The sequence below is a fragment of the Platichthys flesus genome, chromosome 19 (assembly GCF_949316205.1).
Source record: "Platichthys flesus chromosome 19, fPlaFle2.1, whole genome shotgun sequence".
Classification (NCBI taxonomy): Eukaryota; Metazoa; Chordata; class Actinopteri; order Pleuronectiformes; family Pleuronectidae; genus Platichthys; species Platichthys flesus.
The window spans coordinates 13,569,713-13,590,098 of NC_084963.1; the positions used below are offsets into that span (position 1 = coordinate 13,569,713).

The window sequence follows — 20,386 nt, forward strand, 5'->3', positions numbered from 1 at the left end:
ATAAACTATGATTGAATCCAGTATTGCATCAACATGCTAAAATAAGAAAATCGTAATAATTATTTAATAGTGGACTACGTGTCTCAACTTCCTCCTACCATGCAGAAATACAGGGGATAGGCTCTAGAGCCTTGGTAACAAGGTCCCGCCCACAATCATACTTGACAAATCCTTTGAGTCTCAACTGTCAATCATGACGTTTCAGCCCATTTTTATAGCATCAAATATTAAAAATAAATTAACTGCAATAAATAAACGCTTTGTGAACTTTCGAAGATTACAACAAACATCTTTGACAACTTAGGATTTATGACCTATTCTGCAGCCAGCCACCAGGTGGCGATAGTTACTCTTTAGCTTCACTTTTGAGGGCTGTCATGAAATCCCTCTTTGGTCTACAGTTAGAATGACGAGGTGACACATCGATCAGATGACAGGTCGACACTAGACTGACTGCTACACACCAGTTGAAATGCAGTGAGTAGAAAGACGTTTGTTAAAATATCACTGCCTTGGTTGCTCAAAGCACATTAACTATGTTATCAGCGCATTAACTAGCATTACAAACGCAAAAAGATTGCACTTTAAATCATGACACTGGAACCATCCATCGTACATAAACACAATTTTATTCAGCCTGATATAGGTTACACATGGGGGAAAAAAATCAAATTCTAAGAGAACTACTTCCCTTTGTTGAGCTAATGAAATGACAAGTTTGAAATTAGCTTCAGATCCCCACTTGGAAGCTTTCAACATTAGCTGCCGTGGGCTGTGAGGATTTAAGCATAATCACATGCTACGACTGACCTGAGGCCTTTTTTTTCACCTTTCTTTAAAAATAATACAAAAAAGAAAACGCTCCCCTCCGCAGTCAATATGTATCTCACTAAATGATATGGAATGTTATCTTGGAAATGCAGGTAAAAAGAAAAGTGTTCTCTGCAACACCAGAAAACAAGAAACGGAATAAAAAAAAGCTGATTCCCAGAAGTCTGTTCCCTGGCTGCTACTGTGTGAGGCACTGAGAAAACACCACCTCAGTCCTAAGTGTGTTCAACAACAAAAACAACTGAAACCCGCCGTTGCGATTCAGCCTCACTATGCCTAAAAAAAAAACGTGGATATGAGCAGAAACCACCTGGACGCTCGATAGTACAGAAGGTACATAAAATTTACATTGCTCGCAAATCAGCTTTGAGGTCTAATATATTACGACCGACAGTCATAGACACAAAGCAAAGACTGGTGAGGGAGAAGAGGGAGAGGGTCTTAACATTTAACTAGTGTTAGTCTCTTTTTTTTTTTTTTTTTCACAAAGTGCAAATTTTCATGTATATTATATCTTAACCAATTTTTTTAATTTTTAGAAATTGTTCCTTTTCTATTATATAACAATGAAAAATGGGTACTTCCACATACCCCCCTCAAACCTAGCCATAACCCCCCACCAGCTACTCATCAGAATATATAAAAAAAGAGAAAGCAAAAAGGAATCACTAAATACATGCTGCAATGACGCTCACTGATTGGTTGGAAAATTGACCATAGCCTCCTTTTTTGGCCCGTTGACTCTCTTACAGTACACCGTTACTGTCAGCGTGCGTTTATAGTTAAAATCTATATATTAATCTATCATTAAATAGTATGCCTCTTGCACAGTCTTGCATGCACTGAAGAGCCTTTTGAGCAAGCTGTACAAGAAGGAGAGGCGTGTGGACGGACGTGGTCAGGCTGTCGGCTCTGGGCCAGGTCCAGGCACTCTTTCGCCACCTGTAAACGTTTTTTTTTTTTTTTTGCCCTTTACTCCTTGCAACCATGATGTCAGTCCAAAAGATGGTTCTCCAGTGTGTTTTTGTCAAGTGAGCATTTGTTTTTGTGTGTGTAGGTGTGTGTGGTCCTAAACACAGTCTCACAAAAGGAACTGCGTAGATCACTGAAGTTTTGTTCCAAGCTTTCGTTGTCTGTTCCTAGAAAGTAGAATAAGAAAAGTTGAGTCACGCAACGAATGTAACAGACTAAAGGTCACCGTCACACAAGCTTTTAAAACTCTGATCTATCAGTGAGTTTTCAGAATCAGGATCAGAATCAGAAGAGGCGTTGAAACGTTCAGTTCTAACATTTCAAGCAGAGAAAGAAGAGGTGACAGAAGGAATAGATCTCCGTTCCATGAATTGAGGTCGATGTTAAAAATAGTTATGGATAAACTTTAAAAGGTCCAATTAGAAAACTAGAATAACCGACTACTAGTTGTATGCCTCAATCAATAGTTTATATACAGTATATGTAGCATATTGATTCTTCTATTATGGTCAAAAGATGTGTTTTGAGTGTTATCAGTTCATTCTTGAGTCCAGCTTGATGTTTTTGCATCCGACTACGGCTGTTGCAAAATGATAATGTTCTAATTATGACTATCATATCATTTATGACAGACAAGCAGTTTCCCAGCATGCAAACTAGCTCCAATTATCTGTCACTTATCTAAACGAGGTTACAAGGTGCTACAGACAAAAGTTCACGGGAAAAATGAAGAATCAATTGTAATAAAAGATATTCTGCTCATTCCAATTTAAGAGCCAAATCAGAACATAATACGTTTATAGAGAAACCAAACAGTTCCTATATATGTTCCGGCATACAGTATATCAGGCTGGAAATGGTTTATATGGAAGTGGAGGACACTAAAGGGGCAAAACCGTCCTCAGCAGACAGTCACAACAGTAAAGGATCAGAGAAACAGTGTGTGGGGGGTATTCTCAGTTCTACACAGTCGGTTGCAAAGTTAAAAACAAAGATAAGGCTAGTTGTGGCTTTAAAGCTTCTGGTCTTAGATTACATCGACAACCAATGTGCGGATACCCTTTCTAGTTTGCCACTGTGAAGCAACACAAGTCCAACAGACAAGAAGAGCAATGTCGAGTGTACAACCTCCTATGAATGCACATTTTGGCAAACACAACTTTGCCAGTACCTTTAACAAATGCTGGAGCATGTTATTATCACTTTATCTGAACTCGATTTTTCTTTTAAAGTGACAGCCCTGGTGTTAATAACGTACTCTATGTCCTCTGTAAAGGATGTGTAGGTAGATTTGACTGTTCCACTTTCTGGTGTTACTGGGCTGTAGTGGTGATGGACGTGGCATAGTCCCTTACCTTGCCTCTGATCTGGTCACTGTATACTCAAACCACAGGATGTTGGGAATCAGGCTTGTGTCTCGCACCAGGAAGTACTCTGATATTGGCCTGTGAGTTACAAAAGAGGAGAATAACATTATACAAGGGGAACCATAATGGAGCAGTCTGATCCACCTATTTCAGGCTGAGGATAAAATAGTCTTCCCCTGTGACACAAGAAGGAGGCAGTGAAATGAGAGTGCCACTTACCACGCTGCTATTTTAGGGAATATTGGTGTCAGCACCTCTTGTGTGATAAAGAACCAGATTATTCCGATCGTACAACCGGCCACTCCGCCGTAGAAGACCTGGCTCCAGCTGTGATACAACAGGTAAACTCTGAGAAGGAAGGGAAAATGTTTAAGAAGTTAGATATTTAGAAAACTACATCCAGGAACATGTATTTTAAGTAGTGTCAAAACTATTGTGTTCACACAGTCAAAAAGGTGTTTTTTGTCAAATTTGGTTTCTTGTCCGAAAGAGTGAGCTGCTGATCAACCCAACATTATTAAATTACTCTACCACCGGCCAGTACAATGGTAAAGGTAAAACATAGCATGCTTATTGACCTTCATATATTTTCAAAGCTGTCTCAATTAGCTGATCGACATTTAGCGAAAAAGTAATGCATTCCCTCTATAACTTGAATTAATACTGTACACCTGATACACACATACACACTTGTTGTGTAAGATAGTACAACCCCAAAAAAAGAAAAAACAGTCTACAAGGTACAAAATATATAAAAGAAAATCTGAGAAGTAAATGCTCCCTTTGACAATACTTCGAAATACTAAACCAAACCCTCTTTTTAACACTTATTCATTCTATTATACTTATACTTGTCCAAAGTCAATCCTAAGGATCAATAACAGGGCTAGTCACAGCATATATTAAAGATTGGTATTGGATAAAGTAAACTGAATCAAATGATCTTTTCTTTGTTTTGTCCCGCTTGAGCCGTCTAGTGTTGCTAGACTCTGGACCCGAACCGGCCCTTGAACGGACTTCTACTGCCCATGGAAAAGGGGTTACTCTGTATATCCAGGCTCTTACACTCATCCATACATTAAGCTACAGATTTAATGCTACCACATTTTATCATCTCTCTCTTATCATGCTGCACTTTTATATAAACATCAGACTTTGGGAATCATCTGGAGATTTGGAGGAGGTGGGAGCAGGACTTGGTAGTCAGTCACCTACCTGCTGTATGAGACTGATAAGGCCAAGCCCAACAGGATGATGGACAATACGTGTCTCCACAGCAAGTCCACACATCGAGCATTGTTCGTTTGATGCATTCTGAAGGAAGAGATGAGAATGAGCTTGCATCATGGCATCTACTTCATGTGAAGGTGGAATGAAAACACCTGACGAGTTCTTAAATATAGGCAATAACTGTAATAATAAAGTACATGCGCTGATATAAATATTAAATAACAGATGTAAATATAATGTAAATATTTAACATGAATACAAGGAAATCAATGGTGGGCCTGTGGTCTTCATGACAACTATTCAACATTGCAGGAAATGAAAATGTTTCCTCTGCATTGTAATTTCATATGAAACATGTCAGTGACCCTAAATAGTTTAAAATCCAACTTGAAACATACAGAAATATATTATATATTACAGAAAAATACTTCTACTACTGCTGAACATCTCCACCATTAAAACTCCCCCGAAAGCCGAAAGAAGAAAAACTCACCTTAAATAAAGGAAAAGAAAGAAGTAAACAACAAAGAACCAGATAAGCTGGGAGTGAGCGGAGGGCATCCCATAATCTGAGTACAGGGTTGAGTGAGCCCCTGCAGAAAGACAACGCAATCTCATGTAAACATTTATTTACTTCATGGAGTTCATCTCAATTGTTAGTTTTAATTGTAACAATCAACTCAACCTAAATGTATAACTAAATGTCATAAATAACTACATGCAAATATCTGGCTAGGGTTGGGTGATAAAACAGTATATATCCAATTACGAATACTTTTTATATTTGAGTTCTTTTAAAGCTACATGTGACCGTTTTCATTAACATGACACAATATGTTTCAAACAATTGTGGGTCTGCTTTGTTATCCTCTTAACTCAAATGCTGCAAATGTATGACCTTAATTTAACCACTATAAACTGAGGTAATACCATTGCAAAGTCTTTTACATGATAGGATAAAGTACATTTTCCCTACTGATTTGACAAATCATCATATTATTTGGTAGAAAGTTATTAATATCAAAATTATTGACGACAAACTAAACATACACATAACAGTGAATCAAACAAAAAAAATCACTGACAAAAATAATCATTTACTATGGATATATAAAGACTGGGACTGACAAATATTTTTACCAGGACTTCCTGGCAGAAGACTTTGTATCTCAAGGGAACCTTCCTGCTTTCATAAAGGATAAATTGAAAAATATATTTTTCAAGTTCATTGATACCTCCTTGTTAATAAAACTCTTTAAATCCTCAGAATCCTCATGTGAGAACTGATTAATGGTGAAGTTTAAAAGTATATAAGTGTAGTATATATCATACTGCCAGCATTTGACCCCAAACAAACAGGATGAAGATAAACCACACAACTGAACTCACAATAACGGGTCACTGATAACAGAGGAAGATCTTCTGGCGGCTCGGATGTTTTTGCACTGTTGCCCAACCCTGCGACAAACTAAAGCAAACGGATCGCTCCTTCACTCACCTGCACACGGACGTGGCTCTCTGAGAATGTGCTTCAGCAGCCAGTTCACCCCATCATTCAGCACCAGCCCACCAAAGAAGGAAATCTTCATTTGAAAACACCACCACAACAACAACACAGGTCAACACATTAGCACAAACAAACTTGTGGCTTGTCTGACAGTACGGCCACGCAAGACAGTTGACAACTTCTCAGTTTGTCTCATTTAAAACGTGATGATGCTCTTTCTGGAAACCCTACTCCCGGTGCACGTGCAGGACTCACCGTGTGCAGCTCCCGTTTGAACACTATGAGCGTGACAAAGCCCACGAGGATTGCTATGGGCAGGAGGCTGATGTAGGCCAGCACTTGTCCCGTTAGGTCGCCTGCAACACAGAGACACAGTGGTGGAGTTAGAAACCCCGGAGCATTCACCTGGTGGTGGGAGTGACACTCTGAGACTCAGTGAACCCGGATGACTGACACAGTAATGTAGCCGTGACCACAGACAGGAAGCAGCTACACCTTCATCTTGCAGACCATAATATTCATTAGGTTTGCGAGGACAGCTTGGTGTTATGAGGGTTATGCTAGCTGTCCTAAACAGTGTCCGACCAAAGAGCTAGTTACGGCGTTGGCATTACTCCTAGCTAGAATGCTACACAGGGGAACAGCTATGTGCTTCGACTACATAAAAAAAAATCATATTTAGCTTTTCTTAACGCATGGGTTTGTAAAATGTTTCCTACATGACACGACGCATCCGCGAACTCCTCGTTAATTGTACTAAAGTATATGTGAAGACAGCTAGCATGCTAGCTAGCCTTCATTGTGGACATTGCTGCAAACTGCGCATGCGTGGCTGTCTCACAATTTAGCAGTGCGGGCTGCGTTCCCCTATTGTCAATGGGCTTTTATCGAGTCTCACTATTTGGCAGCGTCGCAAACGGCCGCGTCCATTCAGGTGGCGAGACAAAAAAGCCACCAGCGGCGGTGGAGCGAGGAGCCTCGGTGCTCAGGGACAGATGTAGAGTGGACGTACCTTCCGCGAACTCGACGTGAGTGAGAGATATGGAACGCCATCGAAGTGGTGCCGAGCACTGCTCCTCCGCCGCCATCTTACCCGGACACAGCCGGGCAGTCCCAGCGACACGCCCAACACACGTGTCCAACCAATGGCGAGGCGAGCTGCTTGTTCAAACGAGCCCCGGCAGCCGAGCGGCCGACCAATCACAGCAGCCCACCGGAAACCCGCTCCTCTGCTCATGGAGGAGAATTATTGAATGAACAAAAAACACAAAGTCCAGCTCCTCGTCTCAAAGCTCTCATCTTGCTCTCATTCAGAAAGTTATCAGTGATTTATTAATTAATTTAATTATTTGACCAAATGTTCACTGCACGTGGAAATCTCTGTATTTTGAGTGATATTATCAAATGTTACCAATCATAGAGTATATATAAATATGGACTACGTGACTTCTCTTAAAAAATTAAGCCAAAGTGTCATGGTTGCCATCTGGTGGCTAACTGCAATTTTGGCAATAAATCCTGCCTCCTCCATGTGAAGCCGTTTACCTGCAGTTTGCATTTCACACTCGCGCAACACAGCGAGAGGTTTTCTCATTTGCAGCAGCAACAAATCATCTGCATTATTATTCAGGAGAGAGAGAGCCACATGTAAGGGGTTCCCTCTCCCAGGACGGATAGAGGTGCAATAGATGCTGCCTTTGGAGTAGAGCACTATACTGATGCTTACTTCTTCATGTTTAACACAGCCTATTCTATTTACATGAGTGACAAATAGACTCAAATATGGACATTATTAATTGTTCATCGACTGATAAAAGAACAACGATCTGAAATAGAGAACCTGAAGGTAGCTTGAATTAATGAATAAAATATGGCAACACTGCCCCCGACGTATGTGGCAAGGCGTCAAGACTTTAACTGACTACAAACCCAACAACACCACCCCCCAAAACAGCGATATCTCATTCCCTGACGAGCTTAACAGCCTTTATGCTCGCTTCGACAGGGACCACCAGGAGGCAGCTATCAAGGCTGTGCACGCTGGTGGTCGGTAGTGCTGTAGTGCTGCACTGAGCAGGATCAATGCACGTAAGGCTGCGGTCCCTGATGGCATCCCCGGACGCATGCTCAGGGCCTGTGCTGGGCAGCTAGCTGAGGTCTTGACTGACATATTCAACCTGTCACTGGCCAAAGCAGCTGTCCCCATGTGCTTTAAAACCACCTCCATCGTGCCGGTGCCTAAACACTCCACTGCAGCGAGCCTCAACGACTTCCGCCCTGTTGCACTCACCCCCACAATTATGAAGTGCTTCGAGAGGATGGTCCTGGCTCACCTCAAAACCTGTTTATCACCCACACTGGACCCCTTCCAATTCGCCTACCGCCAGAACAGGAGTAGGGAGCATGCCATCTCCACGGCACTTCACTCTGCACTTTCTCACCTGGACAATAACAACTCCTATGTAAGAATGCTGTTCATAGACTTCAGTTCAGCTTTCAACACCCTTATCCCCTCTAAACTGATCAAAAAACTCGGTGACCTAGGCATCAACTCTTCCCTCTGCAACTGGATAGTGGACTTCCTATCCAACAGACCCCAGTCTGTTAGGTTAGAGAACCACACCTCCTCAACCCTCATCCTGAACACTGGCGTGCCACAGGGCTGTGTGCTAAGTCCTCTTCTCTACTCCCTCTTCACCTATGACTGCATACCTGTACATGTATCTAATACCTTTGTCAAGTTTGCAGAGGATACAACGGTGATTGGCCTCATCAGCAACAACGATGAGTTGGCCTACAGAGAAGAGGTCCAGCACCTGGCGGAGTGGTGCGCCGACAACAACCTGGCTCTCAACACCAAGAAGACCAAAGAGCTCATTGTGGACTTCAGGAAGAAAGGTGCCCCCCCCCCCCCCCCCCCCATCCATATCAACAGGACGGAGGACAAGCATGCTACCAGCTTCTGTTAATACTGTACTATTCCATATATATTTCTTACTGTACATATCTATTTATTTACATTCCACTTTAAATATGCACAATACTCTGCACTTTACTGCCTTTTGTTGCACTTCTGGTTAGATGCTAAACTGCATTTCGTTGTATAAGTACTTGTATTGTGCAATGACAATAAAGTTGAATCTAATCTAATCTAATCTAAGCTACACCATGATAGATAGAGAGATAGATAGCTTGGAGACAGTGCTATGCTTGGAGATGGTGAATTGTTGTTGCTGGAGGCCATCACGTTTACCTTTTAAAGAAGTCCATAGGCTTCGTTTTCAAGTCGGTGTGTTTGGTGTCGTGGTGCCTTTTTACTTTGCATGGCTTCATGCTGTCATTTTTTTTTGTCTGTGACATTGCGCCCCCCCTGGAGAGTGTCCGCGCGCCCCCCTAGGGTGCATCAAAAAACAGAGTTCCAGCATATTAATCTATCTGGGTGCTCAAAGTGTTACCATCCATGCAAAAACAATAAATGCCAAAAAAGATTTGTGATTCGTGGTCCACAAGGACATCAGGAACTCACTGTTCATGGACAAACATACCCTGACAACAGTGTGTGGTTTGGAGTTTGTAAACAAGATCTCATGTGGTATTAAATTGCTTTTAGTGATGCTAATGAATGGGTTTTATTAGCTTCTGAGTCTTTGATAGCAAACCTCGACACAATAGCAGGGGAAACAGTGAGGCTCCGTCTAAAGCCGACTAAACCTGTGTATTAATGAATTAACATGTTTGTTTAATCTGAGGAATTAAAGTAAAAGTGCAAGCTCATGAAAGAAACGATCAGAATGGTGAATTATTATTAGGCCCGAGCACCTCCGGTGGGAGGCCCTATTAAAATTGTAAGAATTATTCTGAGCGTTTTTCAACGTGCTCCAAAAGTTTTCAAAGTTTGCAGTAAATTAGAGAATGGTGAAAATGTACGTATTTTGGAGTATTTGAAAATGGGCGTGGCAAAATGGCTCAACAGCACCATCTACAGAAAACCCCCTCATTTAACATTCACTGATCCTCACGACTATGACCAGATGGACAAATAACCCTCAAGGAGCATTATAGAAAACGCAACAGGAGGCTCGCCATTTTAGATTTAGTGGCCAAATTGGCCATATTCCACATTTTTACTTTGATGTACTTGTCGTAGAGCTTTCATCAGATCAACTTAAAATTTAGACGAGTTTCATCACAACAAGATGGAGATCTAAAGTTATTGAAAGATCGATTTTTCGTCTCACCGTGTGACCGTGGCGGGGGGCGTCAAAGTTTGATTACACGCCATCAAAACACAGACTTCTGTATCTTTGGTCCAATCGAGTCCAAACTAGACATATAAGACAAGGGTCGCGAAAACATCTATACAAAAATCGTGACTTAAAATGACAACACCCCCTGGTGGCAAATGGGAAGTGAAGCGTTTATCCTTGCCGCAGTGCGCAAACGCATGCAACGCGGTGACGAGCGCTTGGTAATCAAACGCTCTTTCTTCACCGACCGCAAAAGACTTAAAATCGCCTGTGCTCGGGCCCGTTAGTGCTACAACGTAGCTCTAGTTATATTTATTTATGAACTTTGATCAGATCATACTTATTCAGTTTGAGAGATGCATGTTTAGATTTTTTCTTCTGCCTGAACCTTTTCAATCACTAATGGCCCAACTGTCAATGGCAGAAAAAGGCCAGACAATCCGTTTGAATTTAATCAAACTGCAACAAATTTCACACACTCATAGATGTCAGTTCCCTGAACTCATCGAGATCAATGAAGTATTTCCGGGGAATATTCTCTCAATGTCAAAGAACGTGAAAAAAAAATTCACTGATCTGAATCGGCTCTTCTCTAACACAACATTTTTTTTGCATCCCATTGCACAGCATTCTTAAAAGCAAGACTCCGCAGGGAATTGAACCCTGTCCTGACAAAGTCAGGAGTGCCACCACCGGGGTCTTTTGCTTTTTTGTTTTTGCTGTAATAAGGGCAAAAGCAAAACCTGGAGGAACAAAATCAAGGCTTTGTTCCCCCAGTAAAAGAAAACCACTCAGCACCTGGCTGCTATATTATTTTTACATTAGGATTTCTCTCGGTCAGGAGGCCCTGTGGCCAAGAAGAAATGCTAGGAAAGCATTACTGCTCCTAATTATTTGAGGTTAACATAAAGCCAGTTGCAAGATGTAATTTTTCAACTACAACATTGCAGAAGTTCAATATGAAAAGTTAAGCCAGCACCTTACTACCTGCTCAAGGTTAGAGGACTTCACTCATTCTTGAGCCGGTCTCGCACTATTATTTCTGTGAAGAAAAAATTGCAGGGATACATTCAATCCATTGATCAAAAGGCAACCTGAATCCCATTGTTCAAACTTGATGGTTGTTGGTTGAGATGATTCCTGTCTTATTCTTCCTCCGGACTGTTCTGCAAGATCAAACAAAAGGTAGACATGAAACACCCCCTATGCCCCCCAAGGGCATTGATGTAGAACTGACCATTGATATCCTTGCCCATAAGCTTTACTGCAGATAATGTCAGAATCAACGAAGGTCCATCAGATCTTCCCCTGATGGACTAGAAATATGAATACATTTAGTGACCTTACGTGATGCTTGATGCTCAAGGGAACTTGTTCAAACATTGAGTGGGGTCTCCCCACAAAACCCTTCCCCAAATACAAGCAGTACAACACTACAAGACAATCACTGGATTTACACTTATTCTAATTACAACTGCCTTCGGAGGCGCAACTGTTTGACTGAATACAATTCAAAGTGGAAACCTTTTTCCAGAAGAAGCTTTTAAATACCACAGACCTGAACATGAAGGACTCCTCCTTTATGAAGCGTAGGTGTAGACTTCAATGTAGATTTTGGAATGGCGGCCCATATAACTTAATCTGCAAGAGTCACAAATACAAAGTTACCCTCCCAACCCAACACAGTAACTTGAAGCCTGTACAGAATTACAATGACTTCAAGTAAAGGGACTTGTTACCGCACTTCATGCTACATCTGGAGACTAGTTCTGAAGCTGCTATCGTGCAATAGTGTCCATCTTGTTGGGTGCACCTGGAAGTTTTCTCTTCAAAGCCTTTTGTGCGGGTAACATGCAGCTGTGAATTCTAGGGAGAGACTGATTAAGTTAGTTTACTCCAGTAATATGTGTATATTAAATTTGATCTAAATTAAATCCTTCATGTTGCAACATGCAAAGTTACCAAAAACAAAGTCATTCTAATAATGAGGCAGTTGAATAAAAATGCCCTTTAAAAAACTTGAGGATTCTGAGATTGGGATTAAGGGCCTCTGGCTCAAGCTCAATAGCTGTGACACAATTAGGCTCAAAACACCAATTACTGATTGTGTCCAATTTGATTAGAGGTAATAAATTTAATAAAATGTTTGGACTAAATAAACCAAAATGTTGGAGGTTTCATGTAGACTTGACTTGCCGTTAAATTGGTTGGCTGATGATATTGGCCGATATGAGCCGTTCACTCTTTCATTGATCAGCTTTAAGGGCCCAGGCCTGTGAAAAGAAGAACTCGAAACACACGTTTTAAATCCCCCCCCTCCCCCTTAACCCAATAACTATAATGGAAAATCATTTGAATAAAAAATGACTGTATTACAGCATAGGGAATTATGAGGTATGTACAGGATAGTTACACCCACATGTACATTCCATGCATTAACTCACTGCTGGGTTAGGAGGTAGATGTAGCTGATGTACCAATGAGGCTCTGTTGCTGTGTGTATACCTCAACCCTTCAATGGAATGGTTGTGGTATGCACACATTCGGCCGCACAGGAGACCATCCACTCTCACTCCAATGCTGAAACTTCTCTAAAAGTAATTGAAAGCTAAATGACTGAGAGTGTTACAGAGATACCTCAACCCAATATACGAACCACTGCCTTACTTTAAGGTGTGAAGCTAGAAGATTGTGCGCCCTGTCCCACCCTCTCATCACTGGCTGGCTTGTTGTAGATCTGCTGCTACAGTGATGGTCCCTCTATGCTGATCCTCTGACCTGTGCCTCTGGCTCCCTCTGATGTACACATCGCTAAAGGAAAATCCTTTGAATGAAAAATGAGTGTATTCTATACACCGTAGGTAATTATGAGCCTTGTAAAGGATCAAATTTAATCTACGTGAAATCCTTCATGTTGCAACATGCAAAGTTACCAAAAACAACGTCATTCTAATAATGAGACAGTTGAATAAAAATGCCCTTTAAAAAACTTGAGGATTCTGAGATTGGGTTTAAGGGCCTCTGGCTCATGCTCCATAGCTGTGAAACAAATAGGCTCAAAACACCAATTACTGATTGTGTCCAATTTGATTAGAGGTAATACATTTAACAAAATGTTTGTACTAAATAAACCACAATGTTGGAGTTTTCAAGTAGACTTGACTTGCCATTAAATTGGTTGGCTGATGATATTGGCCAATATGAGCCATTCACTCTTTCATTGATCAGCTTTAAGGGCCCAGGCCTGTGAAAAGAAGAACTCGAAACACACGTTTTAAATCCCCCCCCTCCCCCTTAACCCAATAACTATAATGGAAAATCATTTGAATAAAAAATGACTGTATTACAGCATAGGTAATTATGAGGTATGTACAGGATAGTTACACCCACATGTACATTCCATACATTAACTCACTGCTGGGTTAGGAGGTAGATGTAGCTGATGTACCAATGAGGCTCTGTTGCTGTGTGTATACCTCAACCTTTCAATGGAATGGTTGTGGTATACACACATTCGGCTGCACAGGAGACGAGACCATCCACTCTCACTCCAATGCTGAAACTTCTCTAAAAGTAATTGAAAGCTAAATAACTGAGAGTGTTACAGAGATACCTCAACCCAATATACGAACCACTGCCTTACTTTAACGTGTGAAGCTAGAAGATTGTGCGCCCTGTCCCACCCTCTCATCACTGGCTGGCTTGTTCTAGATCTGCTGCTACAGTGATGGTCCCTCTGTGCTGATCATCTGACCTGTGCCTCTAGCTCCCTCTGATGTACACATCGCTAAAGGGAAAATCCTTTGAATGAAAAATCTACATAAAATCCTCAATTTGCATCATGCAAAGTTAGCAAAAACAACGTCATTCTAATAATGAGGCAGTTGAATAAAAATGCCCTTTAAAAAACTTGAGGATTCTGAGATTGGGCTTAAGGGCCTCTGGCTCAAGCTCCATAGCTGTGAAACAAATAGGCTAAAAACACCAATTACTGATTGTGTCCAATTTTGATTAGAGGTAATAAATTTAATAAAATGTTTGGACTAAATAAACTAAAATGTTGGAGGTTTCATGTAGACTTGACTTGCCGTTAAATTGGTTGGCTGATGATATTGGCCGATATGAGCCATTCACTCTGTCAATGATCAGCTTTAAGGGCCCAGGCCTGTAAAAAGAAGAACTCGAAACACAAGTTTTAAATCCCCCCCTCCCCCTTAACCCAATAACTATAATGGAAAATCATTTGAATAAAAAATGACTGTATTACAGCATAGGGAATTATGAGGTATGTACAGGATAGTTACACCCACATGTACATTCCATGCATTAACTCACTGCTGGGTTAGGAGGTAGATGTAGCTGATGTACCAATGAGGCTCTGTTGCTGTGTGTATACCTCAACCCTTCAATGGAATGGTTGTGGTATACACACATTCGGCTGCACAGGAGACCATCCACTCTCACTCCAATGCTGAAACTTCTCTAAAAGTAATTGAAAGCTAAATGACTGAGAGTGTTACAGAGATACTTCACCCCAATATACAAACCACCGCCTTGCTTTAACGTGTGTAGCTAGAAGATTGTGCGCCCTGTCCCACCCTCTCATCACTGGCTGGCTTGTTCTAGATCTGCTGCTACAGTGATGGTCCCTCTGTGCTGATCATCTGACCTGTGCCTCTAGCTCCCTCTGATGTACACATCGCTAAAGGGAAAATCCTTTGAATGAAAAATCTACATAAAATCCTCAATTTGCATCATGCAAAGTTAGCAAAAACAACGTCATTCTAATAATGAGGCAGTTGAATAAAAATGCCCTTTAAAAAACTTGAGGATTCTGAGATTGGGCTTAAGGGCCTCTGGCTCAAGCTCCATAGCTGTGAAACAAATAGGCTAAAAACACCAATTACTGATTGTGTCCAATTTTGATTAGAGGTAATAAATTTAATAAAATGTTTGGACTAAATAAACTAAAATGTTGGAGGTTTCATGTAGACTTGACTTGCCGTTAAATTGGTTGGCTGATGATATTGGCCGATATGAGCCATTCACTCTGTCAATGATCAGCTTTAAGGGCCCAGGCCTGTAAAAAGAAGAACTCGAAACACAAGTTTTAAATCCCCCCCCTCCCCCTTAACCCAATAACTATAATGGAAAATCATTTGAATAAAAAATGACTGTATTACAGTATAGGGAATTATGAGGTATGTACAGGATAGTTACACCCACATGTACATTCCATGCATTAACTCACTGCTGGGTTAGGAGGTAGATGTAGCTGATGTACCAATGAGGCTCTGTTGCTGTGTGTATACCTCAACCCTTCAATGGAATGGTTGTGGTATACACACATTCGGCTGCACAGGAGACCATCCACTCTCACTCCAATGCTGAAACTTCTCTAAAAGTAATTGAAAGCTAAATGACTGAGAGTGTTACAGAGATACTTCACCCCAATATACGAACCACCGCCTTGCTTTAACGTGTGTAGCTAGAAGATTGTGCGCCCTGTCTCACCCTCTCATCACTGGCTGGCTTGTTCTAGATCTGCTGCTACAGTGATGGTCCCTCTATGCTGATCCTCTGACCTGTGCCTCTGGCTCCCTCTGATGTACAAATTCGCTAAGGAAAATCCTTTGAATGAAAAATGAGTGTATTCTATACACCGTAGGTAATTATGAGCCTTGTAAAGGATCAAATTTAATCTACATAAAATCCTTCATGTTGCAACATGCAAAGTTACCAAAAAACACATCATTCTAATAATGAGACAGTTGAATAAAAATGCCCTTTAAAAAACTTGAGGATTCTGAGATTGGGCTTATGGGCCTCTGGCTCAAGCTCCATAGCTGTGAAACAAATAGGCTCAAAACACCAATTACTGATTGTGTCCAATTTGATTAGAGGTAATACATTTAACAAAATGTTTGTACTAAATAAACCACAATGTTGGAGTTTTCAAGTAGACTTGACTTGCCATTAAATTGGTTGGCTGATGATATTGGCCAATATGAGCCATTCACTCTTTCATTGATCAGCTTTAAGGGCCCAGGCCTGTGAAAAGAAGAACTCGAAACACACGTTTTAAATCCCCCCCTCCCCCTTAACCCAATAACTATAATGGAAAATCATTTGAATAAAAAATGACTGTATGACAGCATAGGTAATTATGAGGTATGTACAGGATAGTTACACCCACATGTACATTCCATGCATTAACTCACTGCTGGGTTAGGAGGTAGATGTAGCTGATGTACCAATGAGGCTCTGTTGCTGTGTGTATACCTCAACCTTTCAATGGAATGGTTGTGGTATACACACATTCGGCTGCACAGGAGACCATCCACTCTCGCTCCAATGCTGAAACTTCTCTAAAAGTAATTGAAAGCTAAATGACTGAGAGTGTTACAGAGATACCTCAACCCAATATACGAACCACTGCATTACTTTAACGTGTGAAGCTAGAAGATTGTGCGCCCTGTCCCACCCTCTCATCACTGGCTGGCTTGTTCTAGATCTGCTGCTACAGTGATGGTCCCTCTGTGCTGATCATCTGACCTGTGCCTCTAGCTCCCTCTGATGTACACATCGCTAAAGGGAAAATCCTTTGAATGAAAAATCTACATAAAATCCTCAATTTGCATCATGCAAAGTTAGCAAAAACAACGTCATTCTAATAATGAGACAGTTGAATAAAAATGCCCTTTAAAAAACTTGAGGATTCTGAGATTGGGCTTAAGGGCCTCTGGCTCAAGCTCCATAGCTGTGAAACAAATAGGCTCAAAACACCAATTACTGATTGTGTCCAATTTGATTAGAGGTAATACATTTAACAAAATGTTTGTACTAAATAAACCACAATGTTGGAGTTTTCAAGTAGACTTGACTTGCAATTAAATTGGTTGGCTGATGATATTGGCCAATATGAGCCATTCACTCTGTCAATGATCAGCTTTAAGGGCCCAGGCCTGTAAAAAGAAGAACTCGAAACACAAGTTTTAAATCCCCCCCTCCCCCTTAACCCAATAACTATAATGGAAAATCATTTGAATAAAAAATGACTGTATTACAGCATAGGGAATTATGAGGTATGTACAGGATAGTTACACCCACATGTACATTCCATGCATTAACTCACTGCTGGGTTAGGAGGTAGATGTAGCTGATGTACCAATGAGGCTCTGTTGCTGTGTGTATACCTCAACCCTTCAATGGAATGGTTGTGGTATACACACATTCGGCTGCACAGGAGACCATCCACTCTCACTCCAATGCTGAAACTTCTCTAAAAGTAATTGAAAGCTAAATGACTGAGAGTGTTACAGAGATACTTCACCCCAATATACGAACCACCGCCTTGCTTTAACGTGTGTAGCTAGAAGATTGTGCGCCCTGTCTCACCCTCTCATCACTGGCTGGCTTGTTCTAGATCTGCTGCTACAGTGATGGTCCCTCTATGCTGATCCTCTGACCTGTGCCTCTGGCTCCCTCTGATGTACACATCGCTAAAGGAAAATCCTTTGAATGAAAAATGAGTGTATTCTATACACCGTAGGTAATTATGAGCCTTGTAAAGGATCAAATTTAATCTACATAAAATCCTTCATGTTGCAACATGCAAAGTTACCAAAAACAACGTCATTCTAATAATGAGGCAGTTGAATAAAAATGCCCTTTAAAAAACTTGAGGATTCTGAGATTGGGCTTAAGGGCCACTGGCTCAAGCTCCATAGCTGTGAAACAAATAGGCTAAAAACACCAATTACTGATTGTGTCCAATTTTGATTAGAGGTAATAAATTTAATAAAATGTTTGGACTAAATAAACTAAAATGTTGGAGGTTTCATGTAGACTTGACTTGCCGTTAAATTGGTTGGCTGATGATATTGGCCGATATGAGCCATTCACTCTGTCAATGATCAGCTTTAAGGGCCCAGGCCTGTAAAAAGAAGAACTCGAAACACAAGTTTTAAATCCCCCCCTCCCCCTTAACCCAATAACTATAATGGAAAATCATTTGAATAAAAAATGACTGTATTACAGCATAGGGAATTATGAGGTATGTACAGGATAGTTACACCCACATGTACATTCCATGCATTAACTCACTGCTGGGTTAGGAGGTAGATGTAGCTGATGTACCAATGAGGCTCTGTTGCTGTGTGTATACCTCAACCCTTCAATGGAATGGTTGTGGTATACACACATTCGGCTGCACAGGAGACCATCCACTCTCACTCCAATGCTGAAACTTCTCTAAAAGTAATTGAAAGCTAAATGACTGAGAGTGTTACAGAGATACTTCACCCCAATATACGAACCACCGCCTTGCTTTAACGTGTGTAGCTAGAAGATTGTGCGCCCTGTCTCACCCTCTCATCACTGGCTGGCTTGTTCTAGATCTGCTGCTACAGTGATGGTCCCTCTATGCTGATCCTCTGACCTTTGCCTCTGGCTCCCTCTGATGTACACATCGCTAAAGGAAAATCCTGTGAATGAAAAATGAGTGTATTCTATACACCGTAGGTAATTATGAGCCTTGTAAAGGATCAAATTTAATCTACATAAAATCCTTCATGTTGCAACATGCAAAGTTACCAAAAACAACGTCATTCTAATAATGAGACAGTTGAATAAAAATGCCCTTTAAAAAACTTGAGGATTCTGAGATTGGGCTTAAGGGCCTCTGGCTCAAGCTCCATAGCTGTGAAACAAATAGGCTCAAAACACCAATTACTGATTGTGTCCAATTTGATTAGAGGTAATACATTTAACAAAATGTTTGTACTAAATAAACCACAATGTTGGAGTTTTCAAGTAGACTTGACTTGCAATTAAATTGGTTGGCTGATGATATTGGCCAATATGAGCCATTCACTCTGTCAATGATCAGCTTTAAGGGCCCAGGCCTGTAAAAAGAAGAACTCGAAACACAAGTTTTAAATCCCCCCCTCCCCCTTAACCCAATAACTATAATGGAAAATCATTTGAATAAAAAATGACTGTATTACAGCATAGGGAATTATGAGGTATGTACAGGATAGTTACACCCACATGTACATTCCATGCATTAACTCACTGCTGGGTTAGGAGGTAGATGTAGCTGATGTACCAATGAGGCTCTGTTGCTGTGTGTATACCTCAACCCTTCAATGGAATGGTTGTGGTATACACACATTCGGCTGCACAGGAGACCATCCACTCTCACTCCAATGCTGAAACTTCTCTAAAAGTAATTGAAAGCTAAATGACTGAGAGTGTTACAGAGATACTTCACCCCAATATACGAACCACCGCCTTGCTTTAACGTGTGTAGCTAGAAGATTGTGCGCCCTGTCTCACCCTCTCATCACTGGCTGGCTTGTTCTAGATCTGCTGCTACAGTGATGGTCCCTCTATGCTGATCCTCTGACCTGTGCCTCTGGCTCCCTCTGATGTACACATCGCTAAAGGAAAATCCTTTGAATGAAAAATGAGTGTATTCTATACACCGTAGGTAATTATGAGCCTTGTAAAGGATCAAATTTAATCTACATAAAATCCTTCATGTTGCAACATGCAAAGTTACCAAAAACAACGTCATTCTAATAATGAGGCAGTTGAATAAAAATGCCCTTTAAAAAACTTGAGGATTCTGAGATTGGGCTTAAGGGCCACTGGCTCAAGCTCCATAGCTGTGAAACAAATAGGCTAAAAACACCAATTACTGATTGTGTCCAATTTTGATTAGAGGTAATAAATTTAATAAAATGTTTGGACTAAATAAACTAAAATGTTGGAGGTTTCATGTAGACTTGACTTGCCGTTAAATTGGTTGGCTGATGATATTGGCCGATATGAGCCATTCACTCTGTCAATGATCAGCTTTAAGGGCCCAGGCCTGTAAAAAGAAGAACTCGAAACACAAGTTTTAAATCCCCCCCTCCCCCTTAACCCAATAACTATAATGGAAAATCATTTGAATAAAAAATGACTGTATTACAGCATAGGGAATTATGAGGTATGTACAGGATAGTTACACCCACATGTACATTCCATGCATTAACTCACTGCTGGGTTAGGAGGTAGATGTAGCTGATGTACCAATGAGGCTCTGTTGCTGTGTGTATACCTCAACCCTTCAATGGAATGGTTGTGGTATACACACATTCGGCTGCACAGGAGACCATCCACTCTCACTCCAATGCTGAAACTTCTCTAAAAGTAATTGAAAGCTAAATGACTGAGAGTGTTAC

General features: G+C 40.9%; 1 protein-coding gene across 1 annotated transcript; it reads right to left on the bottom strand.

Annotated features, from left to right (window-relative positions):
• Window positions 1–608: 608 nt before the first annotated feature.
• On the bottom strand, window positions 609–7,041 carry dolpp1 (dolichyldiphosphatase 1). Its single transcript, XM_062413102.1, has 8 exons — window positions 6,920–7,041; window positions 6,163–6,263; window positions 5,899–5,983; window positions 4,894–4,993; window positions 4,386–4,484; window positions 3,390–3,518; window positions 3,159–3,248; window positions 609–1,970 (listed from the first exon to the last, which is right to left on the bottom strand). The coding sequence occupies exons 1-8, from the start codon at window positions 6,993–6,995 to the stop codon at window positions 1,934–1,936; spliced, it is 717 nt and encodes a 238-aa protein (XP_062269086.1). The 5' UTR covers window positions 6,996–7,041; the 3' UTR covers window positions 609–1,933.
• Window positions 7,042–20,386: the final 13,345 nt, after the last annotated feature.